Genomic DNA, 26,508 nt, shown 5'->3' on the forward strand with positions numbered 1-26,508 from the left:
TCAACGCACAAGAAGAACTGAACTATTTAGTCAAACACAGGAGCTTTTCAGATTTAATGCAATTTGTAAAATCTGAAGTAGCTCTAAGTGTCCTCCCTGACATGGATTATCTGGTCACCCTATATATTATGGAAATCTGACTAGTCTTTATACGACGTTACTTCTCTTAAGGATATAACATCTCTATTAATATAAACCTAAAATGTTAATGTCATTCCATACAAGAGAAACAATTGGCATGGATTAGTGTAAAACACAATGGGGAGGGAATTAACGTTTAAATGTGAAATGTAGGCCAAAATCTTTAGATCTAAACCCGCGTGAAGCTAGAATAAATAAAGATTTGATAGAAATATTTTCTGCTTCACCTCAATAGTCATAATTCTAAAAACCATATGCTTTTTTTTTTTTTTTTTAAATAAGCCGGTTCAATGAATCTGCAATTAGGAGTTGAGAGTCAAGTGCAGGCCAATTGCGCCTTCAGCTCTCGAACTCTGTGATCTATTAGTTGTTTCTAGGGGTGAACTGTTTGACGCTTCTGCAATGTCATCTAGTATATTGTTCGGGGAGAACATTTTAAACGGAATTTGAGAAAACACTTCTTTACTCAGCGTGCAGTAAGAGTATGGAATAGTCTTCCTGCTAGTGTAGCGCAAGCTAAAACCCTGGGTTCCTTTAAATCAGAGCTGGATAAGAGTTTAAGAACTCTTTAAGAACTTGAGCTATTAGTTAAGTTCTCCACAAACGAGCTTTATGGGTCGAGTGGCCTCCTGTCGTTTGTAAATTTCTTATGTTCGTATCACAATTTTATGTATTTCGACATTTAAAAATAACAGGAAGGTTGTTATAATTTATTATTAAAATAACAATTACAAAATGAACGTCGTTCGATTATTCAACCTTGGAGCTGTTTTGTATCACGTGATATTTGCAGCCAATGAGGATACTGGTGTTAATGTGGAAACATGGCAGCGTTCATCAGAAGCGTGGGTCGGCAGCTTATATGTATTGAACCTAGAGCGATTTTGTTAGCAAAGGAAAATACGGTAGTAGACATTAAGAGGCATGTACGCGCTCTCAAGCGCAGGCCTGTCCGAGTGCTGTACCCGGAGGATAAGGCTGGAAAGGCACCCAAACCAACACCGGCCAAACCTGTGGTTGAACACCATCGGACTTCTGGCGGCCAGAAGGACACGGCGAATGCGTCAAAAACAAACCTCAAAACGGCAGTTCAGAAAAACCTGGATCCGAACTTCATAAGTAAAAATTCGGATCGTCATGCAGCAGCAAAAGTGTGTGATACATCTTCAGATTTGCTGGATGGATTGCGGTACGAAAAGGCATTCGCCGGTGACAAGAGATTAGCGTAAGTGGGTTTTCTTACAACGGTGATTACAGAAGTTGTTACAATGTGGTAGTGTCAGTTTTTACAACTTAAACCGCAAGATCTACTGGTGAGTAATTCACGCGCTGCCTAGTTTAAACGCTTTGACATGCATATTTACAAATTTAGCAGACGCTTTTGACCAAAGCGACGTACAAGTGACACGTTAAGTACATTGCAGACATTCATTCCTTCAAGGACTCAACCAGGCATAGAGCAATGAACGACAAGTGTTAGAAGTATTGGAGCAGGGTCTACACATCAACTTCTAGTAAAGTAAGAAACTAGTTAGACTATTCGAGTTCCAGATGTGCAGCATAAGAGCGTTCAAAAACGTAAAGAGACATCGGTTTAATAGGAATTCATGGAACAGATGGGTCTTGAGGTGATAACCGTATGTGGTTCAGCAGCTCATTTCACTGTTCGGGAAACAAATGAGGAATGTCTGGAGTGACACTTCTTGCATGATGGAGGGAGTTTAAAACAGTGTTTGGGTGACCAAAGGGTGCGATATGGGTCATGAGGGGCCTTTTGAAGGGGAGGGCTGCCTGTCCATTAATTTTATGCTCCCTCCATACCCCATTGCAGTTTGTAATGCTCTGTTTTCCATGCCATCTTGAAACTACAAAATGTGGAATGTCACGGAAAGGTTAACCTTCTCCTTCAGGAATCAATACAGTGTTTGTAGTCCTAGAGTCAGATTGTTTACATTCTGAGTCTTATTCGTTTTTTTTTTTGTGTTATCCGTATAAAGAATGTACATTATTTACAGAAAATTTAAAATCTAATATATAACACCAGGGAGAAAGAGTAACTTTACAAAGACCACAAAATGTTAGCATGGATCAAACTGCGATAAGGTGCAAAATGACGATGATACTTTATTGATCGTTGCACCTCCCCCAGTTTGCTGTCTGTAGGTGCGAGAAAGCTGGCCACCAAGGGCAGCCACCCATAGCTGCTCCCAGGGAGCTGGGAGGTCATTTGTAGGTAGTTTAGGCGTCTGCTTTGGACTGCGACTAATGAGAAATGATACCAATGCAGTAGATACAACAACAGACATACTTTGACTAATGTATGTTTCTCAGAATTATATGCAGCTGCTAGTAGTGACCCAGATGTATATAATTGCATAAAGGAGTTATTCGGCAAACTGAGAAAATGAATTTTTTAAGAGGGGACTGCGGTGCATTTCTCTTGATTTCCACAGGAGGGCGGTAAGCATCGCTCGCTCCAGGAAGTACCGGGAGCAGCAGGGGAAGGTGCTGCTGGAGGGGCGGCGGCTGATCTGTGACGCGCTGCGGGCCGGCGCCCTCCCTCAGACGCTCTTCTTCAGCAGCGTGGAGCAGCTGCGGGAGCTGCCTCTGGACAGACTGCGGCGAGCCAGCCTGGTCAAGGTGACGGGGGGGGACATCCAGACGTGGTCAGACCTTGTTACTCCCCAGGGAGTGATCGGTATGTGCCCCTCCCTGCCGAGGCTTCAGTTAAAATTAGTGATTCATATAATGGCGCCTTGACAGTGTCCAGCAGCTCTCTGGGGCCATTTAGCACCCAAATGGAACTTACCCTCCCACTTGCAGCTATATTCTCGCAGCCGGACGCGAAGCGGCTAGGATTTCCCAAGGACCAGCGTGACCAGGCCGTGCCCCTCCATCTAATCTGCGACAACGTGCGCGATCCGGGGAACCTGGGCACCATACTGCGCTGCGCTGCTGCTGCCGGCTGCCAGAGCGTGCTGCTCACCAAGGGTACGACCACAAGGGGGCGCTGGAGAGTCTGTGTTCCCCAGCAGAACAGTGACTGCTGCTGTGTGGAGGAAGCAGTATGGGGGATCAGAGGGAATGGCGTAGAGTGGATGATGTAATTTAAAGGCATTTAGGCAATATGTACGTGAAGATGAACATACAGCAGGGTGGTTGGTGGGGGCCTACCTCACTGTGAAGAGTTTCTAATCATAATAGTAATATTTTGGATTGTTGCTTTGAATTTAACAATTCAAATAATGCCTCAGTGTAAGTTAGCTAAGAGCTTAAATTCATGCAGGAAGTGTCTCATGCCTGCTTGTCTGCTGTAGGCTGTGTGGACGTATGGGAGCCGAAGGTGCTGCGAGCCGCCATGGGCGCTCACTTCCGCCTACCCATAATTCCCAGCCTGGACTGGGGCAATGTGGCTGGCAACCTCCCGCCTGCAGTCACCATCCACTTGGCCGACAACTGCAGTACCAGCGACATCCACCGGGGGGCCACGGGTGAAGTAGAGCCATCTAAACCGCTGGCCTCTCGAAAGGCGGGGGATTACGGCTGGGTGAGAAGCCGGTCCGATTCCACCCATGCGGCCGGCGCCTGGGAGTCGGACTCTGATGAAGAGCTTGAGGATGAGAAGCCGGCAGTGTGTCTGCCTGTGGTGGGCGCCCGCGTGTACCACGAGCGCTGGGCGGTGAGCCACACGGCCCTCGTGATTGGTGGGGAGACTCACGGGCTGAGCGTGGAGGCCCTGCAGCTGGCGGAGCAGACCGGCGGCCTCAGACTCTTTGTGCCCATGGTCTCCGGCGTGGACAGCCTGAATTCCGCCATGGCGGCTAGCGTCCTACTCTTTGAGGGCAGGAGACAGCTGATGGAGTCGGACGGTCAGGGTGGAGCAAGGAGTGACTGCTCCTGATCACCCCAGCCCCCACCACCAGGGCTCAGGCAGTGTAAGGACAACTAATGCGAACGGGAAAATAAAAACGCCCGTATGCTGTGAAATTTTGAAGCAAATACAAGAATAAGACGTTAACTTTGTGGATGATATGGCAAAACTTGCTGACTTATACACACATCTCAGACTCGAACAATGCATGTTGCGGACTAGATCTTCCGAAACAGTCTACTGCTATGCAGTTCTGTAAATGACATGCAGTGCAATACTTTCCGCAATTCATTTTTGCTAATATATGGAGATATTTAAAGCAACCCTGTGAACAATCAACAAAGGAACACAATGACAGAGGATATAATTAACGTTTCGGTCCCCCGAGTCATCAACAGCTTTCACTTTATTGTTGTTTTTATAATTAGTGTACACATCTGTGTTCTAAAAAATGGAAAAATAAAAACAATGCTGATATTTGGACTGCTGGGCTTATGCTGATTTTCGGTGCGTGAAAAGACATAATAGAACATAAATGACGTCGTGTGGGAGTGGTGTCCAATCAGAAAGGAAGCAGGGATTCGGCATGTGCTCCCCTGGGTTTAGATAGGCTCTGGTGTGAGCTTCTCTGCCAGGAAGTCGCTCACAAACTGTTCTGCCACGGCGGCCGTTACTTCCTCCACGTCGCGCACGAACTTGGCCCGAGCTGCCATGTCCAGGATGGTGAGCAGCGGCGCCGCCTCTGGCAGGTTGGTGTAATCGCGCAAAGAGTCAGTCATGTCGTCCTGTGGGCAAATGAGACGTCATGGTTTTCATCGATCTGCACAGCTGGTTGGTTGCCTTTGGCATCCAACTTAAAAAGGGTGGAGCCAAATTATAATCACACGCATCGGATTTTAATCGCAACAAACTAGCCTCCGCCTTCTAAAGACTCCAAGCTGTGGGGATCTGTTGTGGGGATTCCTGCCCAGCTTTACAATCTGAGTATTTTCACAGTGTCAAAGGGAGCACAACAGTCTAGCAGTGCAAATCCGTAATAGAACAAATGTTATTTTGTATCTTTATGACGACTGTCTCCGATTTCTGGGCAGCTGGGAATGAAGCTGATGGGGAGAGCAGGCAAGACAGGGTGTGGGATTTAAGATGATGTGTCTTCCAGGGTCTGGAGTATTTCCGTGTGACGGCAACGGTAGCTTAGCCTGCATCTTGGCGAGGAGCTGACAGTCAGGATCAGCTCTCCGATTTTATCATTAGATTGAGCTTGGATCATTTTTCATTTGCTAATGGAGAGAAGTTCAGTGGTTCCACGTTTTGGCGGATTTGATAATCCGTCCAAAGCGGCAAATAAGGCCCAGGTGTGGTTGATGTTCCTTTTTATAGCTCAGGGCAGAAGGACTGTATGGAGTGATTCCCAAAACACAGATATGAGGTTTCTTCCTTATAAATGCCACAGTGGATCTTTAGCTCAGCTTTCCTGCACCACTTTTCAGACTTTTGTATTTATATTTCTTCATTATACATTGAATTTTCTCAATTTTCTTTGCAGGTGCAGTGGCAGCAGTAATGTTCACAGTTTTTGAGTCTATGATATGAAGGAGCCACTCTGAAATCATGTACGGTTTTATGGATGCAGCCTGCATGAGTAGAGTGATGTTGTTCTTATTAATGTACCATTTTTAAATAGAGACTTATCTGGGTTGGATGATGAGAGAGATAGCAAGAGAGGGCTTGGTTCTTAATAACTGGATATACTGCTATAATAATTGACTAATAATCAATTCCAGGGTGGGACCATTTACATGCTGTACCATTTGAAAAGTGCCAAATACCTTAAACGCTTCTTTAGTATTATTGTCCTCGGAATTATCTTTGTGGGTATTAAAATCAGCCGGTACAAGACGACTGTCAAAGTCAGTGGTAATCATGGAGAGCAGCTCTATAATTAATACAAAGGAGAATATTTCAGATGGTAATTAGTAACACGCGTGGTCGTACCTATCAGCATAAAACGGACACGTTCATAGGAGGTGTGATCTCGCGGAGATATTAGCTGGCAGTGGAAGAGACTGAAAGCTGCACGATGTGTGATGTTATCGACATCGGGTCAGCTAGGCTGAGATCATCAATAAGTCACGCTAAAACATTTTTCTCGGTAGCAGGAAAAGACACTTGGCAAGCTTTGAAAGTTTAACGATTATTCCTTTCTAAGATTATGCAGTATATGTTGCAAAGTCAGTGTAAAGTTTACTGACGCTGATTTTGCATGAGCTCTGCATGCGCTCTCCCAGCCAGCCATGATCGTCCTTGGTGTCGGACTCGCTCAGATTTAGCGCGTTGGTGACAAATTGAATAAAATGACTGAGGAGGAGAAACGCAAACAAGACCCGATCCCCGAAAGACATTCGTCTTCCCCGGAATATAAATATTTTGGATTTCATAGAGACGATATTGAGCAAAAGCAAGTGATTCGTCGGCACTGATTTGTGTCTGTTGGCCCAACTCGCCGCACCACCAATAACCACCAATAACCAAAATTATTAACTAAAAACGATTTATTGGTAAGAGATCTGACGTTAAGGGCAGCTAAGTGTTGATTGGTACTGTAACCATGAGATTGACATGTACAACATAAATGACTTATATTTGCCTTGTGAACTCTATTCTCTTTGATTGATTAAGACAGCAAACTTAATTGCCACACGCAGTCCCAGCTTATTTTGAGAACAATCATGGGTCTCATCACTATCATAGCAGGTTAACAGTGCAGCAGAATGCTGGTCTGTCGAACTCCACGGTACCCGCCGCTCCACAATGGCTCACTGTACTCTGTGACGTCCATCTCCCCCTGGTGGACATCATTTAACTTTCCTTGATAAGGTCCTCAATTGACAGACCGTGAGGTAGTCACACTTAGCACGCAGCGCTCTTAATAACCAGTAGGTGGCAACAACGACCCATTGTCCTTCACTTCAATCATAAAGACCAGTCTTCTCTAAGATCTTGCCTTGAATTTGACACGGAGATCTTTTGCATTAGTGAACCTCAGACCAGCCTGTGGAGGTTCTCTCTGGGTTTGGTTACTGCTAATAATTACAAGCTGCAGTTTCCTTAAGCTACTTTTTTGTGCAGATAAGTTAAATCTAAACTTTATTTGCTGCAGCACAGACCTCAGACAAATATAGAACGCTTAAACTTATTTCAGATAGAACAGCTGTTCCCACAATCCCATCCAACAGTCCAGCCACGAAGTACAATAATTAATTGAGGACAAAATCGTAATTTACAAAGCATCATCTGGCCCAACACATGTCTCTTCAGAGGAACATAAAATGTGAATTCAAGGCAGGTAATTCAGGGTTACAATTTGGAAACATCGAGACTGAATACTGGATAAATCCTGCAAAAAATCCAGCCAAAGTGCACAAAGAAGATCAAAGTCCAGCATGGTTGCGTAATGGCCTGAGTTAAGTCCGTCACACCAGCACAAGACTTGTGTTGTTGCTCGGAAATAGCCTCGCAGAAAATCCAAGGGATGAGAGGCCTTGCCCAGACACCACAATCACCTTAGTTAGGCCAGGAACTCAGAAGAGGCATGGTTTTGACTGGTTCATCAAAGTTCTGGGTTAGCAGTATCCATGGGTCTTGTAAATTGCAGCTTCTGCATTTACAAGGGGGGGGGGCTGTCAAGCAGATTTATGAATGGCTCATGCTTTGCCAAGGAGCATACAGGTTTCCCACCCATTTGGGCACATGGGAGCTTTGCTTACACAAAAATGCTCTGAGGGCTTCAGAGAGAAAACCAATCAGATTGTAGAGGAGGCAGGTCCAGTTAATCAGATGTCTTGGTTCTGCCTCCTCTAGTTGCCTGGACCCACCTCCTCTACAATTTGATTAGTTCTCTCTCTGAACCAATCATTTTTCTTTCTGCCCACAGAACATTATTGTGTAAGTACAACTCCCACGACCCCTTGCCTGCTATGCTCAGCTCTGTGATGGTGAGTGAGTCCAAGGTCATAATCGGCACTTAACATTCCCACAGCAAATGGTAACACACAGAGATTAGGAAAGTACATCTCCCCAAGGGAACATCTCACAAATGCACTCACCTTGAAGTCAAACGCATTCTTACCTCTCCAGCCACAAAGAAGAGCAGGGGCGGCTCCTCCCCCTTGGCCTTGTGATTGGCCAGGATCTTCTCTGCTATTGGCCGGAGAAGCTCCCGCGCCGGCTCCAGCTCCGCCTCCTCCTCTGCATCTGAAGCCCAAAACGGCAGTAGGTCAGCTACAGTGATCTGGACCGGATGGGTGGAAGTAAGGTGAAGGAGGGACAACTGGGGCAAGAAGGAAGTGCCAGTGGAATTGGCACATATTCTGACCAATAAATGGTGGAAGGTTTGAAGGTGAAATGATGTTTTATTTACCATTTGTACGTTTCGTTTTGCATGTTCCTTCTTGCTCTCCTCCAGACACACAGAGGTGAGAGCACAGAGGCATCCATTTATGCTGCAGCACTGGAGTAATCAGTGACCAGGTAGTGTCACTTTGCCAGCCCCAGGATTCAAACCAGTAACCTTCTGACCATGGGGACCCATGTCATAACCCAGTGAGCCACACACCGCCCCCTGTAGGTTCCACTGTTTTGACCAGGAATCGAACCTGAATCAGCCACTTGTAGGGCAGCTATGCTAACCATTACACCACGAACACTTTGGGCGGGAGTGGCTTCCTGTCTAAGCGGATGGACGTCCTCGCCGCTGCATGCCGGTGCTCACCCACAAACAGCACCAGACAGGGCCCCTCGTGCAGCTGCACGGCATTGGACTCGCTTAGGTCCACCACGGGCCGCGGGTGCCAGGGGAACCGCCAGCAGTTTGGATCACTCAGGACCTCCGCACGACCCTGCCGCGTGATGACCCGGCCATCCGTGTCCAGCAGGATCAGCGTGGGGATTCCTAGGGGGTGGGGGGGGGGGAGGCTGTCATGTGGCCATTCACAGTAAAGTACAGTCTCAGGAACAGGTCATGTAGCCAATCACAGCAAAGTACAGTCTCATGAACAGGTCATGTGGCCAATCACAGTAAAGTACAGTCTCTCATGAACAGGTCATGTGGCCAATCACAGCAAAGTACAGTCTCAGGAACAGGTCATGTAGCCAATCACAGTAAAGTATAGTCTCTCATGAACAGGTCATGTGGCCAATCACAGTAAAGTACAGTCTCTCATGAACAGGTCATGTGGCCAATCACAGCAAAGTACAGTCTCAGGAACAGGTCATGTAGCCAATCACAGTAAAGTATAGTCTCTCATGAACAGGTCATGTGGCCAATCACAGTAAAGTACAGTCTCTCATGAACAGGTCATGTGGCCAATCACAGCAAAGTACAGTCTCAGGAACAGGTCATGTGGCCAATCACAGTAAAGTACAGTCTCTCAGGAACAGGTCCTGTGGCCAATCACAGTAAAGTACAGTCTCTCATGAACAGGTCCTGTGGCCAATCACAGTAAAGTACAGTCTCACAGGAGCTACAACAGTGGCCTGAACCATGGAGATAAGCACCCATCCCCATAACTATGTTATTTCACCTTTCCCCACCAAAAACCAGGCCATATTACACCCATCCGTCCATGTACCAAACCCACTTGTCCTATACAGGGTCATGAGGGCCCAGAGCCTGTCCCAGAAGGTGGGGGAATAACCAAGGACTGGGCACCAATTCATCACAGGGCACATATACACACACCTCATTCTCGCACACATGCACACCTTGGGACGATTTGGCGACTCCAATTCACCTCGGGATGTTTTTGGACTGAGGAGGAAAACCGGAGCACCCTGAGGAAACCCCACGACGACACGGGGGAAACATGCAAACTCCACACACATGGAGTCATTGCAGAGACTTGAACCCTGGTCCCATGTTACACCATAAAGTAGAATCCCGAAGATCCCGAAATCGTGCCCGGCACTCGATCGGGGTGGCATTGAGGCGGGCAGGTACCCTGTATCCCATAGAGCCGGTTGAGCCGTGAGCGCCGGGCCTTGTCGGAGTATGGGACGGCCACCCAGGGCATCTCGCTCAGGTACTGCGTGAAGGAGTCCTCAGACCTGCAGGGGGCGCAGGAGAGTGACAGGCGTGAAGGGCTGTTGCCATGGCAAACGGGCTCCTGCACGGCGGCGGCGATTCACCTGTCGGCGCTGACAAACACGACGTCTAGCCGGTGACCGGCCTCCCTCAGCCTGTGGTAGGACTGCACCAGCGCCCGGGTCAAACTGCGGCATGGCGGACACTGACAACACAGACAGACATGCGAGAATGAGAGGGGACTAAAACACACACGCACACAGGTTTGTATTCATATCTTTGTGGGGACTCTCCTTTCATTTCTATGGACAAAACTCTAATCCCAACAATGACAACCTTAAACCCCACCCCTCCCTAACCTTCGCTATAAGTAACCAAACAATATATAGATTTTTGGCATTTAAATTTTTTTGATTGCAGTAACAGATTGTTTTATAAAAACCTTGTGTGACTGAAAAAATGGTCCCCACAATGTCAAAAAAAGGGATTTTAATCAACAAATGTCTCCAAAATGTAATATATACATAACCCACACACAGGCGCACGTGACAATGAGAGGAACACAGGACTGCCACATACGCCGGCTGTATGATCAGGAGCTGCATAACTCACCCAGTGGGCAGAGAAGTAAACTCCAACATAGGAGCCATCCAGAGAGCTGCTGTCTGTCACGTGGCCGTCTTTCCTGAGGAGGGGTCCTGCCACCACCTCAGCGAACGGTTTGGGCCGCCAGGGGAACTCCAGCCCTGTAACCCGTGGCGAGGGGTGGGGGGGCGGCGGGGGGTGGGGGGGCGGCGGGGGGTTCACAGGAACCAGAGCATGATTAAACGCTGAAGAAAGATGTGGATTAAAGTCAGATCAAACTGGGCATTTCTGCAACTGCTGAACTACACTCTGTATAATCAGGCTCTGCCCCCCCCCCCCCCTGGATGCTCATTCCCACCACTGAATACATCAGCAGTGTTTCCCAATCCAGTCTTTGGAGACTCATAGATGGTCCAGACGGAGCTGGGAGGGAGCAACAACATGGACCGACTGTGAGTCCCAGTGGACTGGGTTGGAAAACATTGTTCTTACAGGTTCCCTGTCCTAAACATGGGCTATTTCCATGATGTTGAAAGTCATGACAGTGAAAGTAGCTGCTAAGAGCTGTTTGCCCACCTTTGGGGTCATCCTGAACCACCAGAAGGCCGTTTCGGCACACCATCTTGCCTGTGGCGGCATCCACGAACACCAGAAATGGGATGCTGGTCACCCGATATTTATTCCAAAGTTTCATCTGGCAGAGAGACAGGGATTAATTAGCGGCACTGACTGCAGATCAGAGGCGTCTTGTTCCCGCTCCCAGCCGACTCTGGTTTCTTGTGTATGTCAGAAAAATCAACCACGATATCTGGTTAAAAAACTAAACCAATCTGCCTTCACATAAATCAAGATTATTGGTTTTTTTTTCCTGAAATAAACAGTTCCGGCTGCCTTGGTGGTGAGGCAAGCAGACGTGCAGCCGGTCGCTGAGGGCAGAGAAGCACTTTGTGAGATTGCTAAGGGCCTGCAAAACACAGGTTAACAGTCACCCGTTTGTCACAATCGCACAACGGCACTGAAAACACACAGATAGTTTATTTGGAGCACTGAGATATCACAGCTGCTGGCTGGGCCTTTAGTTCTTCCTCATCCCCTAGGACGAAGATCAGCCAGGTTCTGCATGACTCCTCCAGCATCTCTCATTATATAAGCTTCCTCCAGTTCTTCCCATGTCTTCGTCTCCCCCCATCATTCACATTGCCATGGCGATAGAACCATATTATTTACCAACATATCTTAACGTTAGATGTAACTGGTAGGGTGTCCACCTAATCCATGTCAGGAGGGACACCATGCGACAGGGTTGGTGAACTACAATTTCAATTAATAGGACCTAGACTTGACTTAAACACTAAGTTCTTGCTGTGAGCTGATTGGTCAGTCTCCTACAATCATGCATGTGTCACTAATGTTAATGTGAAACAGCTGGATGAGTCTCTCAGTCAAACAAAACAGTCAAAGCACAAGAAGAGCTGAACGATTTAGTCAAACACAGGAGTCTTTCAGCTTTAAAGTAGTTTGTAAAACCTGAAGTAGCCCATAGTGCCCCCCCCGCCCCCGACATGGATTATCTGGTCACCCTACAAACCAGGGATCTTAACTGTCACAGGTCGTGTTTACAGTGCGTTATTTTATGGATCCATTCAGCCAGATGTTGCCTATGATGCTCTGGTAATTGAGCCAGATGTTGACATTAGACACACACATCAGTGTCAAACCGGACAGCTACGCTGTTCCTTGTGTAAGAGGAATGGGATAATCATTCTGCTTTAATCTCTCTTTGCCCTCTTTCACGGCTTCCTAGACACGGTTCTCCCTCAAGCAGCACTTATAAATCATTTATTTCTCACTCGTCATCATGCTTCCCGTGTCCCTCGCTCCGCTGCGCCTTTTATCGCCGCCCGACAACGTCTCTCCCATCTTCATATGCATCTCCTTTGATGTTCCTCTCATGTCCAGAAGGCTGCAGGGAGGCGAACCGTAGATAGGGCCTCCTGAGATACATCTGGCTGCACAAAGGCACGCAGCTGTCAGTAAAATGCCTTCCTGCTTCGCTAATTGGGTTAAAGGGACAGCTAAGCTAACGAATTATAGCAGAGTTAATAGTGGCTTCCTTCTGCTGTTTGTTTGGCTCTGTTGTGGAATTCTGGCCTTCATGCACTGGCCTTCTAGTCTGGGTGGAGATCGCACTCCATTTAATGACCATTCTCTGACCAGAAATGATCTGGACACACCAGATCACCTCGTGCACCACCATGAACAGAGCTAGAAAGTTCATGCCAAGAAGGTACAAATCCAGACCATGATTTTGTTTCAATCAACCAGCAGAGTGTAAAAACACACTCACAGAGTACTGAACTGGTTGGTTGAAGCAAAATCTTGGTTTGGATTTTTAGTTTCTGCACCTGAACTTTCCACCTCTGACCCTGAAGATGTACTCTTATAGGTGGAATTAACAACCAACCAGGGCACTGGTTAAGGGCACTGATTATTCACATGATCATTCCAACTGAGGAAATAAAGAACTGCACAGACACCAATATGGCTTAGGAGTGTGTAGGGCTGGTCATGGATCCCCCGGAGGACCCCAGAACAGAGATCCACCTTTAAGATACATTTACATGAAAATCCCAGGGATCTGCTGCTGTACTTTTTAAAGACGCTTTACAGGGTGATGATTTGAAGTGCATTAACCTGTGTATACCGCACTCATTACACATTTTTACCTATAAGCATTATTTCATGTTTACAGGCCAAAAATGCGTTCCTTAGTAGATTTACTTTTTGTAGCCAATGAGTAAATATTTCCATTCAGTTTCTGTTCATTTTAAATTTAAATATTAAACATTAGTTAGAATTAAAGATTATAATAGCACATTGATTTGCTTAGCTGGCAATATGTGTGCGGTTACAAAAAGTTAATCAACACTCTTCTGATGAATCAGAATGGAGAATCCGACAGTGCTGTGGAATAATATCATTTAATTTCTAATATGGGATAGTAAGCATATGAGATCACAGTGAGTGTATAACATAATAATGAACATATAAGGTAACACACAGTCTCTGAGGTCATTGTTGGCAAATGAGGTCACAGTTAGCGCATAATGAATTATTGAACATATAAGGTAACACACAACCTTTGAGGTCACAGTTGGCAGATGAGGTCACAGTTAGTGTATAATGTAATATTGAACATATAAGGTAACACACAGCCTTTGAGGTCACAGTTGGCAGATGAGCTTACAGTTAGTGTATAATGTAATATTAAACATATAAGGTAACACAGTCTTTGAGGTCACAGTTGACAAGTGAGGTCAAAGTTAGTGTATGATATAATATTAAACATATAAGGTAACACAGCCTTTGAGGTCACAGTTGGCATATGAGGTCACAATTAGCGCATAATGAATTATTGAACATATAAGGCAACACAGCCTTTAAGGTCACAGTTGGCAGATGAGGTCACAGTTAGTGTATAATGTAATATTGAACATATAAGGTAACACGTTGCCTTTGAGGACATAAGGATATGTAGTTAATAATGTAACACTGGTTTCAGTTCATCAAACTAGTCTTTACCCCAGATGGTTTCCCAGAATGTTCAGCTATCATAAGAGGCCTTTTCTAAGCTGTTTAAGTGTAAATAATGAGACACAAACGGGTAAAACGTGAAGGCGAGCCTCATCAGAGGAGCATTCAGCCGCAATGATGTGGCAACAAAAGAACAAGCAAGCGGCCGCTTTGTGGAACGTTCGCTTAGCGCTCAAACAGACATGCTTCTCTCATAAGCATCTTTGTTCTAGATGCACGGTTGGGATTCTGGCGGAGAAAAATGGTCGTGCTGTTTCCTTATGAGCACTGACGGTGGAATGAAACGAGTCAGCCATCAAACAGGGCTGCAGCCAGTTCTCAGAAATAAAAGGAGAGAGCTGTGATTGAAGGGAAGGGGGACTGAGATGGTCACTCAAGCCCTGCAGCCGGCACCGGGTGCGGGGCTGCGGTGCCAGTAGTACCAGGAGTCGGTCATTAGGGGGCGCAACGACCTGGGTACCCACAGCCCCAAAGCCCAGGGACTTTGCAGAAATGTTTTGGTGAGAGACCGGCTTTGGGGATTCAGCTCCAATGTGAGTCTGAGCAGCTGGAAATCAGTGTGACTTGCGTCCATATGGTTTTAACATGCGGCCGCAAGGGACCCGCCAGAACCGCGAGCAAATAAACGGGGCCGTGATGCAGAACGCCTCAGCGGGATCACAGTCTCCCCGTCTGGGCCGCGAATCTAGAACTTTCCCTCCCCGGCCCCATTCTGCCTTTCCATCTATCACAAAGACCCACGACCCCCCTCCCTCACTCCTTATGTGACCATTCATAAGCTCTAATCTCTTATTCGATTATTTTCCCCTCACAGTGGAAGCACACAAAAAACTGTAGGATTTTTTTTATAGCAAATGGATGAATAATGAGTCTGATTTTACACAGCACAATCTGAATAATCCTAGCTGCCTAAAAAATAAAAAAACACACCACCACGGTATTGACACGGAGGTAGCATGTGATCAGTGGACAATGAGGACTGAATGAGTCACTTGTTCTGAGTTATAAACTTCCTTAAGGAGGACCAGTCAGTGGTTTTTTTTTTTCCCTCTCCTGGGGGTCAGGCATTAACAACCCCGTTTTTGTGGGGTCAGCTAAGCACTTTCGGAAATACTTGTTTGAATAAAATGTGAAAATTCCAAAAAAAAACAAAACAATTTTAAGTATTCCTTTCTGTGTGTGAGCCCTGCAGTTTAGTATCTAAACCACGCTACCCACTGCAGCACAGCCAACAAGAGACAGTGATCCATCTGCGCCCAAGGACATCCCGTTGGTCGGTTTCCCTGGAAACCACTGCAAAAGGCTTCCCACGGTGGTGTTTCCCAGGCAACTTCCAATAGGGTCAACACAGGCTGTCCCTTAATCCACCGCTGGGGTGCTAAATACTGGTTAGGGGTGCTGCTGTTGTACCCTAATGCCAGCTTTTCGAACGGAACATCTCCTTCAGGCAATCAATCCTTCATCAGGGCTACAATCTGAACTATTTCAGACTAATTGGACCTCAAATATCTGAGTGTTAAGTTACCTACTCCTGCTAGGCAAACCCATATACGACTCCTCATTGGATAATTGCTCATTCTATGCAAATGAAGTTGGATTTTCAACCAATCAGGACAAAGAGAAAAATGCGTCTGTTAATGGGACAGATTGCTGGGAGACCCTCCCCCCAGGCATCCCAACCTCCACCCCCACCCCCACCTCCACCCACTGCTCCATCCAGACTCCTGCAACTTCCAGGCAGCCGGAACCGCTGTTAAAAAGGATTTAGCACATTGGTGGTAGCAGTCATGGCAGGACGGGGGTCCCTGTGGGTGCTCTGTGGTGGCTTGCACAGCACACATTTAGATTTATACCCCCCACCCCCCCTTTAGAAGCCTAGAGCTGCACCTTGTCATGCCACTTCAAGCACAAGCCAAAACTCACGGGAAAACAGTCACACTTTCATCCCACTCAGATCCATGCCTGAATGCAGATTCCTTGCACACTGAGGATCTGTGAGTGAGCAGCACACCAGTGCCTCACTGTGAACACCGCGGGTGTTTCGGCACAGTTCACAAAGGGTTAACGCACCCAGTGTTTGTGTTTGACTTCAATGGCTTATTTGCCTGATTAGACAATAGGCACCATTCCCAGTCATTTAAATGATGGAGTCGAGAGCAGAGAGAGAAGAGAGAGAGAGAGAGAGAGAGGGTGATGGAGAATCAGATTCGTAATCTAACACATCTGTGCCTTTCTTATAATGAGCATCTATGTATACATGCATGCATCTATCTATCTACCAAAAGTATTAGCGATAGTCCAAATCAGAACAGATTACAGAGAGCAATTTGCATATCTGGACATACACACAGCAACAGGCTGCATATAGCAGAATACAGACATACACCATTGTTGGTTTTATACCACTGGGGTCTCAACTGGTCCATGATTCCAGCAATAAAGGTGGGTGTCCAAGTCACCTCATTCTAGCCCACGGCCTGTCCCAAATCCTCTCCATCTGTCCCACAATCCTCTCCACCTGGCCTGTAATGGTCCCACAACCTACTCCACAATCCTCAGTGTCTGGTCCAAGAGTCATTAACATGTTGACCAGACTGGCAGGCCCAGAGCCAATGACATGGGCAGAGGGTTGGCCTGGACAGGGCGGCGGGGAGGAGGGGGTTTGGAGCAGTCAGAGTAGCTGCTAATCAGTAACCATCTTGTGTCGAACCTTTCATGTTTCAGTTTCTAAGCCACCACCTCAGAGGACTGAGTATCGGCATTAGTTGGGAGATCATTGTTCTGTGAGTGAGCTAAGGCTGCTGTTCATAAGGTACATCGCTGATGAGGCTGTGCACCTGAACTCAGCCACCCTCACACGCCTTCCTGGCTTCTGACAATCATATTCAGTCTGCATTGTTTTCATATACTGTAGAACCTTCTCCCTATTCTATATAGCTACACCAAAAGAGCTTTAATATTCGATTAAAAGAATGAATTAATTACGGGTAGAATGACGAGAGAAAAGTACTGTTTAAGGTACAGGTATGGACTCTGAGGAACATTTTCTACCAGTAAGGGTACACTAATGTTGCTTGCGCCTTCGGGAGTCCATTTCTGTACCTTAAGGTACAGAACTATAAGGTGCAGCCCCAGTGACAAGCAGAGGTATGAACTGGTGTCTTTTTTCGGAGAGTTTAAAGGTCCAAGACCAACTGCACCCTGCCGGGACGTGCTGACTTCAGGGGGAAAGACATGCTCTCTTTTTCAGACACTCATTGTCATAATTCAGAACCCATAGAGGAAACTGAAATGTATTGTGACTGAATTATGGATTAAAGTCTTCTTCCTGTGCTTAAGTTGGTCTCTGCCACAGATCACTAATGAAATGATGAGGAATTAAAATTAATTAGGTCTGACTCTTTGCTCTTACAGCAGCCGAACACACCGGTCGGCTAAGCAGCAGATATATATTCTGTCTGTCTAAAGATTACACTGCAACCTGGGGAATAATCTTGCAGCATTTCATCAAAACTTCATCTGTTTACCACTATCTCACAGCATTGGTACCCGGGGATAAATCTTAATAATGAACTGATGTTATCTCTAAATAACTCAATCGGATTTGCTGGGAAGTATAGACTTGACGTGAAAAGGCTCGGTAAAAAGAAAATGAAAAAGATACCAAGGAATCGATATTTCATTAGACCAGTGTTTTCCAAACCAGTCCTCGGGCACACTGGACAGATCCACATTTTTGTTTTATCCCAGTTCACAGAATACCTGACCCAAGCAATCGGGAGCTCTAAACACCTTACAGGTCTGCTGGGAATTGAGATAAAACTATGGATCTGTCCAGTGTGACCCGAGGACTGCTTTGGGAAACATTACATTTGACCATATCTGCCCATCCAATGAAAAGATGCTTTACCACTTTCGTATTGCCTCTGGTTAAAAGTTCGGGGTGGGACGGACACAAGTAAAAGCTAGAGGCAGCACAGGCCGGAAAATGAACCGACTTTAGTCCATCAGAATAATCCCCGCTTTACCTTTTTGTGCTTGTCTTTGATATGCAGCGCCAGCCACGGCATCTCCTGCAGGAACTCCTGCCAGCGTTTCTGATCCTGGTCCGACGAGACGAAGACGATCTCCAGCTCCTCCCTGCGCTCCGACGCCTTCTTGAACTTGCAGTAGAAGTCGCGCAGGCTGCCGTTGAATTGCCGGCACGGTACGCTGAGGCTGCAGCCGAAGTAGAGCCCTAGCAAGGACAGCCGGCCGCCCAGCGCCTGCACGTCCACCTCAGCCCTGTCGCTGTTCACCACCCGCTCCCCGAGGAGGGTCACCAGGAACTCCGACATCCTGCTGCAGTGACCAGTAGAAACCACCTTTTATCTTGGGGTTACCCCGAAAAATAACCACGCAAAAATATCAATGAATCTATAGGGCTCCAATAACCTTTCTGTTCCCCTAGTTTAATAAAAGCGGAGCACTGAGCTGGCATGCGGGGATGCGGTGTATCCGAAACGCCGGCCACCTCCCCTCAACGCGCGGCTTGGGAAACGCAGCGAGCTCTGAATCCCAAACCGGGTGAGTCGCTCAACTCTTCGATGACATCCAGCGGTGAGCAGGCGGAACCAAGAGCCTTAAACTTCAGCAACCAAATCACCGCATGAAGTAAAAGACCTTAGATCAAACTTACGATCAGACCATAGTTAAAACAAAAATCCGCTTCTCTGTAACACGTATTAATTAGTATGATCACTAATACCTATATTCCTCAATCTTAATAATTTATGTTGCTTGCATTTCTACTAAAGACCCTGGCCAGGTCCCATGATCCAAATGATGGCAGTGATTCTATTTATTTATCTACAATGGTTCGACTGTGAAAAGTAACTAGTGCAGAAATAATATTTATATGGATTATAAAAATAGCTATTCACGCTCTTCATATTGGTGGGAAATAAGGAAACCGAGAAAGTGCTCCACCTGCTGTTTAGTCACGGCACTGACTGTGTTTAGGTAGTGAGTGTACGTACTTATGTACGTATAATTTTTACGTTCAGTAAAGTCTTGGTAATTGAGATTGGCTCTCAGTAACAGGGTGTTTATATAAGAATACCATGCGGTATAGTATCTTACTAATTTTACATGCCTCAAAAATTGAAAAGTAAGCCTTTCTCTTTGCCCAATAGCCTACAGACGTCCTCGCACATCCCCAGCCCTCTCCACCGCCTTTATAATCTAAATCTGTAAGCAGAATCTTGATCCAAGCGCATTTAAAATCGAGGTAAAACGCTCCGTCTCACTGAGACCTTTGGAGTTTATCGCTTCACTCTCGTGTTTCGTTCCCTCTGCCTGTTCTGAGCGCAGGGTGATTATTTACGTTATATGAAGGTAGCGCGAATAGTGTGGGGCTTTTCAGTGAGAAAATCACCCTGCCAAAAGCCGGAATTATGATGTCGTTCCCCACTTATCTCTGCCAGAGCACATTTCCCCAGCTGGGTTGCCCGAGAAGGAAAGATGATTTTTCAAACGTCTCTGCAGCGTCCAGATTCCAGCAGTTCTCAAACACCAAAGCACAATGGTGATTTAACAGCCTTAAACAGCACAGACCACTGGAAGTCTGTAAATGCCCTTTATACACAGAATACGAGTTCTGCCAACACCTTATCTTTGTAAATACATTATTGATGCCAAGTACTATTTGTTATGATTTACGGCAGTAGCATAAAATGAAGCTTTCATTGTGGATAATGTAATTGAAAAAGATACAGTAGACGATGATCCTCATCTTCTCAGCAGTAAACACCAAATCATGAGCAACACAAGTATGAAATGTCGTTGCTCAAAAAAAAAAAAAAAAACGACACAATATATTGCCATTTATCTGGTTGCTTTAACACCCCATTTAAATCACCGGCACACACAGCTACCACAGAAAGGCAGAAATACATGGAAAATGAAAAAAAAAGAAATACACTGTCCATAATCCTTAAAAAAATCTTACAAATCCCAAGGCTTGTATTCCTAAATAGTACACCAGGTTGCTAAATTGTCATGTGTAAGAACCATGGAATTGGAAATGCTAATGATGACACAGATTCAAAAACAGACAGACAGACAGATATACAGACCGACAGATAGATAGATAGATAGATAGATAGATAGATAGATAGATAGATAGATAGATAGATAGATAGATAGATAGATAGATCGATCGATCCACCTTATGGACAAAAGTATTGGGACACACCTCTTAATTACTGAATCCAGAATCTTATTAGGGCCGGTGTGTTTGCAGGCTTTTGGGATAACCTTTAGGTCAGCTGTTCAAACCCAGGTGTGAGGACTCTTCAGCCAATCAGTCCTCTAGTTAGTGACCTAATTAGGGAGTTGCAGTGAAAACCTGCATACACTCCGGCCCTTTGCGGATAAGATTGGCCACCCCTGGTGTAGAAAAATAGATAGGCAAAATTAAAATATCTTCCACTAGAGGGTGCACTTGGCTTTTTTTTTCTCTCCTGAATGTACCTTGAGCTCACTCATGTTCTGTTTGTTAGCTTTTCGGCATAAAGATTAGCGGAGAGAGGATGGGCAGTTAAGATGCAGTTGATTTGCTGATTAATAAGCCAGGAGAGCTCGTTATCTGCTCTCTCTCTGTGCCCTCATTAGCGGCGTTTACTAAGCTAGCTTCCCAGGGGGCCCCCGTAGCTGCTCTGAAGCGCATACGTGAGGAGAGGAAGTGAAACGGGAGAAAGACGCGTGATAGGGACCCCGACCGGCTGCGCTGACACACGCACACAGAAAACAAGCCCGGGAAACGTCAGCGTAATCTCACATGAGAAGATATGGCACTAATCGCGACATAATAAGGAGTTTTACACCCTAATGCTTCACTCGGAAACACACGTTCTAGATTCATGATACATAATCACAGTGACAACTGTAAAATAACTGGCTAAAAAGAATATCTAGCTTGTCTATCTAGGACAGACAGACAGCAGGAAACATGGTGAATGTTGTTCTGGTCTCTGCTGACAAAAAAAAGCATATACCAGCATGATTTCCATGCCGGTCTATGCCGGTTAGTGCTAGTTTGGTGCTGGTGTAGTTGGTGGGCCAGCATGGCTGTACTGCTTTACCTGCACACACAGCTGGTCCACCAGCACCAAAACACTACATATGCTGGGATGCCCAGCACGCTTTATGCTGGTCATGCTGGAAACAGCAATGCTGGTCTATGTTGCTACTCCGGTAAAATGTCCACCTGTATGTTACTTTGAATAAAAATGCCAAAAAATGGCCTAATATTAAGTGTCTATCTGTGCACTTGGCTGCCTTGTACTCTGTGCTGTGCCATTCACTGCTGTGTTCTGTGTGTGCTGTGCCATTCTCCGCTGTGTTCTGTGTGTGCTGTGCCATTCTCCGCTGTGTGCTGTGTGCTGTCCCATTCTTCGCTGTGTGCTGTGCCATTCTCCGCTGTGTGCTGTGCCATTCTTCGCTGTGTGCTGTGCCATTCTCTGCTGTGTGCTGTGCCATTTTCTGCTGTGTGCTATGCCATTCTCTGCTGTGTGCTGTGTGCTGTGCCATTCTCCGCTGTGTGCTGTGTGCTGTCCCATTCTCCGCTGTGTGCTGTGCCATTCTCTGCTGTGTGCTGTGCCATTCTCTGCTGTGTGCTGTGTGCTGTGTCATTCTCCGCTGTGTCCTGTGCCATTCTCCGCTGTGTGCTGTGCCATTCTCCGCTGTGTGCTGCTGCTCCAGGCGATGAGCACTGCAGACACATGTAGCCAGATGATTACCTGTGATGTCTGGGTCATCGCTACCATACCCAAGGGAAAGTGTCTGCCAAGATGTTCCCATCAGAACGAGCAGTGAGAGTGGAATAGATAGGCAGACAGACAGATAGATAGATAGATGCACTGACAGACAGACAACAACAGAGACAGATAGATATGCAGACAGACAGATAGACATACAGACAGATAACAAGATAGACATAGACAACAAGATAGACAGACAGACAGATAGACACACAGAAAGACAACAGGATAGACAGACATAGAGATAGACAGATAGACTAGATAGATGCAGACAGCAAGATAGACAGACAGACACAGACAACAAGACAGACAGATAGATAGATAGATAGATAGATAGATAGATAGATAGATAGATAGATAGATAGATAGATAGAAATTTGGGTTCTGGAGCTGAGTAACGGTGCAGATGGAAAACGTGATGTGATATATTTTATAAGTATACCGTCTCCTTATTTGGACATGGCTTGTTCACTCTAAATCAATACCAGTACGGAGTGAGCTAACACGTGTTTCCATGGAGAAGCACTGTTGTTAAGGAGCGTAGTCCTGATTGGTGAATCTCCAAGGCTCCTTGTTTCCAGGATTTTCCACCTGTTTCCTGTAAATGTGTCACCTTTCATTGTGGAGTTTTTAAATCTGTACGCCTTGGGGGCCATTCAATGTATAGGCTCCCCCCCCCCCCCCCCCCACCATCCAAATAGGGTCGCGATGGCAGTATTTGTTGAACACCAACACACCAGATTCAGCTTAATGAGATACTGATTAGCTGATTAACTGATTAGCTGAATCAAAGTACACTAAATGAGGATAGATTTGGGAACCGCTGCTGGAATTTATGTATCCTGTTTTAATAGGAAAGACGGATGTCATAAAACATTCCTAATTGTACATTTAAAATAATATCAATCACGATACAATTCTAAAGTTTTGAGTTAGGATAATAAGGTTGCTACCCAGGTTTTGATAGCAGAAGGCTAAAGTGAGCAATATTTTGCTGACTTAACCACACCCACCGCTGCCTGACTCCGCCCCCAGCTGAGTAGGACGTACTTCAGCATGTCATTTGCTTCTTTCAGCCCCAGCAACACGTGTGTTTACTTCTACTACAAATATCTTTGATTTTGGACTTAAGAACATAAGAAATTTACAAACGACAGGAGGCCATTCGGCCCATCAAGCTCGTTTGGGGAGAACTTAACTAATAGCTAAGAGTTGTTAAAATCTTATCTAGCTCTGTTAGTATTTGTCAGAGTCAACGTCATATTTTTTAATTTGTTGGTTGTGTTGACTGCTGGTTGCAAAGAAATCACCCCTTGGAGACACTAAAGCCAATCTAAATCAATGCATCTTTAATATTATCTTCAGCTCTATGATGCTTGGGAGTTGAAATGTTGTCCTTGGTCATAGTCTATAAATATATGAGGCTTAAATGTGACATATTAAGACATAAGACAGTTTAAAATATAGCTGTATAAATGGGCAATGGAACTGAATGAATGAGGTGCAATAAATACATAAACAGACTTTGGTTTCAGTGTTATGATTCTGGTGCGGGGGGGGGGGGGGGGGGGGGACTTAGTCCTTTTAACAGGTGTTATTTGCAGAACATTTGCCCAAAATTTCTTTGCTCCCTTGGAAATTCACTTATTCCGGCAGACATTGGGAGACATTAGTCGCTTTTTCCAAAGTCAGTCTCACTGGTAAAAGAGTGACTGTCACGTTTCACTCTACAAATCGCTGGTACAGGTCCACTGTATCGCAAAGCCCAGTATGATTTTTTTTCATGGTAGATCTGAATGGCTCAGTATGTATGATGACAGGGTGTCATCTGTCTCCTTTGGGCAAGTAGAGAGTCAGAGAGAGAACAACAGTATTTTGCAGCATGCTGTTCATTGTTTGTCTAATATGTAATGTAAGTAATTCCATGATACCATCTTTAGCACTGTAATCCTGTCTGGTCTGTCATGCAAGTTGCACTGCGGGTCCAGGAGGAACATTATTTTGTTTCACTGCCTACAGTGCAGATGATAATAAAACTTTACTTCACTGGACCTACTTTAACTGACACACAGACAGAAAGACATGGAAAGGGAGCACAGAAGAGTGATACAACGGAATGAAAGAGAAGCAGAGAGATGGATGGAGGAAGTTACAAGCGAGTCAAAGAGAAGGAGAGAGTGGAAGATGGGTATTGAGAGAGGACAGAAATATAGATAGAGAGGTGGACTCTAGGAGATATAGAAAGAGAGAGGGAGAGTCACACAGATGAGTGGACAGAAAAACAGAAAGGAAATGGGAAAGAGAGAGAGATAGTGTTTCACTTAGAAGAGCTTCACCAGGGGGGTGTATTGTGAGCGAGGAGCTGTCAGCTTGCTGGATACTGACAAGTCCAAGAATAAACTTCAGCAGTTCCTGTGCCGTCGGTCTGCAATCCACTTCATTGTTCTCCAGCAGAGTCATTTCTGAACAAAGACAGATGACCGCGTAATTCTGCCTGGATTGGACTGGATCACTGTTGAGTACCACTAGAAGTCTACCTTTGAAGTCCAAATGGGATTACGAGATTATATCCCTCTGTTTTCATCTCCTGTCTTTACCTGCACGTCCCATTTGTCAAGTAAGTTGTCTCGAAAGGCTGAGAACATCTCACCTGTGAAAGTCACATTGCTTAGGGAGAAGGTTTCATCATGTTCTGCTGCAGTCCAAGTTTGTTGACTTTTCTAGATGTTTGCTGGTTAGGATTTTTACTTTCTGGACCTGAAATGTCCGCCTCTGCTGCCAGGGTTCCGTGTTCAGGGTTCCATGTTGGCATGTTCTCTGTGTGTTGTTGTGGGTTCCCTCTGGTTTCCCCCGAAATTGCCTGTAGGTGTGAGTGCGCCCGGTGATGGGTTGGTGCCCCATCCTGGGTTAATCCCTGCCTTGTGCCCATAGGCTGCAGACCCCCCCACGACTCTGAATCGGACAAGTAGGTTCAGATAATGGATAGATAAAAGTGTGCAAATATCTCCATTAATAAGTATGTTTGTGTGCGTCTATATATATATATATATATATATATATATATATATATATATATATATATATATATATATATATATATATATATACACATACGCACAATACTGAATATTATGTAAGTGTATATTTTAATAATTACAAATAAAACAAAAAAGGAAAAGTAGCAGTTCGGTAGTATTACTTTTCTCATCCCTAATCATATGTCACAAATTTTTCACTGATCGCTGGTAACTACAGTGATGCTGCTGCAGACTGATTGCTGTGAACGACTCTCTGTACCAAAGAGGGCTTAGCTGGTTACACAAAAGGTTTTTCTAAGATCACAGTGATCATACAAGGCAACACAGAAGGTGCAGATTTTACACACAGTGACATTACAGTAATGTTTCAGCAGGGATTCAAACCAACAACCTTCTGGCCAGTTGCCTAATGTATAATTATGCCTTACCTGCTTTTGCTTACAATCAATGTATGGATAATAAAAAATCTGTTTATACTTAATGTCTAAATCTTAAAATGTATGTAAATTGCAACAACAAAAAAAAGAAATAGTGTATTAAAGGAACTCAGATGAGCTGATTCGTTGGATTATTCCATTGATTTCGTCTTAGCAGTTTGCATAGGGAAAATAAAAGACTTGGAACTCCACTAACATTGTCCTTTGCCACTTCATCCCCAAGCCCAGCTGGGCTTTGTGTCACCAGGATGAAAACGGATTTCTCTCTCTCCCTCTGAATGAATTAGATCAGGCTCATTCCCAATTTGGGGGGCAGTGATTGGCCCTTTACGGCCACCTGACCTCCTGCAAGCCGTCTGCTCCCAGTCACATCCCAGCAGAAATCTTACCATTTCTTTTTTTCTTTCCAGACATGAGCTCTTGGTCGCTGAGCCGTGAAAGGCCGACCAGAGCAGCACGGCGCAACCAAACAGGGTCGTCAAACTCCAAAGTCATCTGCAAATCTCCGGACAGGTCCTGCTACCAGCCTAATATCCTTAACAAAGTCATATATTTGTGTGAGAAGCTGACAACAATCCGCATCTATGTTGCTAAAGCGGAGTTTACCAGCAGACCTTAAAAAACACATTTACACGCAGGTGGTCTTGCAGTCCCTGCTCATCCTGGATTTTACCTGCTACTTGCACATTTCTTAAAGAGATTCTTTCCTATTGGCTGAAAAACAATAAATTATCGCACCTGCTAAACACAATTCGCGTCAACCAAGCTGCACCCTATTATGACCTGATTATGACCGTAGGAACACATTGTTACCCGTGGATTTGGCGAATTGCTCTCAGATAAGTTGCTCCACTGGGTTTCATAATCAAGACAAAGGGCTCCCAAATTCACTAGTGGCAGTTTGCTTTTTAAAGATTTTTTATGTTATAATCTGACACTAGAAACAAAGCTGTCCTTT

The 26,508-nt window shown here is 45.4% G+C and overlaps 2 protein-coding genes across 2 annotated transcripts; one reads left to right on the forward strand and one right to left on the reverse strand.

The window, feature by feature from the left end:
• The first annotated feature begins 525 nt into the window (after window positions 1-525).
• On the forward strand, window positions 526-4,489 carry mrm3b (mitochondrial rRNA methyltransferase 3b). Its single transcript, XM_048984604.1, has 4 exons — window positions 526-1,366; window positions 2,595-2,839; window positions 2,965-3,132; window positions 3,459-4,489. Exons 1-4 carry the CDS (start codon window positions 966-968, stop codon window positions 4,040-4,042), a joined length of 1,398 nt encoding a protein of 465 aa, XP_048840561.1. The 5' UTR covers window positions 526-965; the 3' UTR covers window positions 4,043-4,489.
• Window positions 4,347-18,953, reverse strand: LOC125713461 (nucleoredoxin-like). Its single transcript, XM_048984605.1, has 9 exons — window positions 18,708-18,953; window positions 18,302-18,614; window positions 11,256-11,373; window positions 10,707-10,840; window positions 10,199-10,299; window positions 10,011-10,117; window positions 8,784-8,963; window positions 8,142-8,266; window positions 4,347-4,797 (listed from the first exon to the last, which is right to left on the reverse strand). The coding sequence occupies exons 2-9, from the start codon at window positions 18,608-18,610 to the stop codon at window positions 4,615-4,617; spliced, it is 1,257 nt and encodes a 418-aa protein (XP_048840562.1). The 5' UTR covers window positions 18,611-18,614; window positions 18,708-18,953; the 3' UTR covers window positions 4,347-4,614.
• Window positions 18,954-26,508: the final 7,555 nt, after the last annotated feature.

The sequence above is a fragment of the Brienomyrus brachyistius genome, chromosome 18, assembly GCF_023856365.1.
Source record: "Brienomyrus brachyistius isolate T26 chromosome 18, BBRACH_0.4, whole genome shotgun sequence".
Lineage (NCBI taxonomy): Eukaryota > Metazoa > Chordata > Actinopteri > Osteoglossiformes > Mormyridae > Brienomyrus > Brienomyrus brachyistius.

What these genes read in the sequence shown, in the direction of transcription:
- mrm3b (XM_048984604.1), top strand. Translation starts at nt 966, where the DNA reads ATGGCAGCGTTCATCAGAAGCGTGGGTCGGCAGCTTATATGTATTGAA. An exon ending in TACTCCCCAGGGAGTGATCG is followed by an intron (nt 2,840 to 2,964) that starts GTATGTGCCCCT and finishes TCCCACTTGCAG; the next exon opens with CTATATTCTCGCAGCCGGAC. An exon ending in GAGCGTGCTGCTCACCAAGG is followed by an intron (nt 3,133 to 3,458) that starts GTACGACCACAA and finishes TGTCTGCTGTAG; the next exon opens with GCTGTGTGGACGTATGGGAG.
- LOC125713461 (XM_048984605.1), bottom strand. Translation starts at nt 18,610, where the DNA reads ATGTCGGAGTTCCTGGTGACCCTCCTCGGGGAGCGGGTGGTGAACAGC. An exon ending in TCAAAGACAAGCACAAAAAG is followed by an intron (nt 11,374 to 18,301) that starts GTAAAGCGGGGA and finishes TCTCTCTGCCAG; the next exon opens with ATGAAACTTTGGAATAAATA. An exon ending in GGTTCAGGATGACCCCAAAG is followed by an intron (nt 10,841 to 11,255) that starts GTGGGCAAACAG and finishes CACGGGTTACAG; the next exon opens with GGCTGGAGTTCCCCTGGCGG.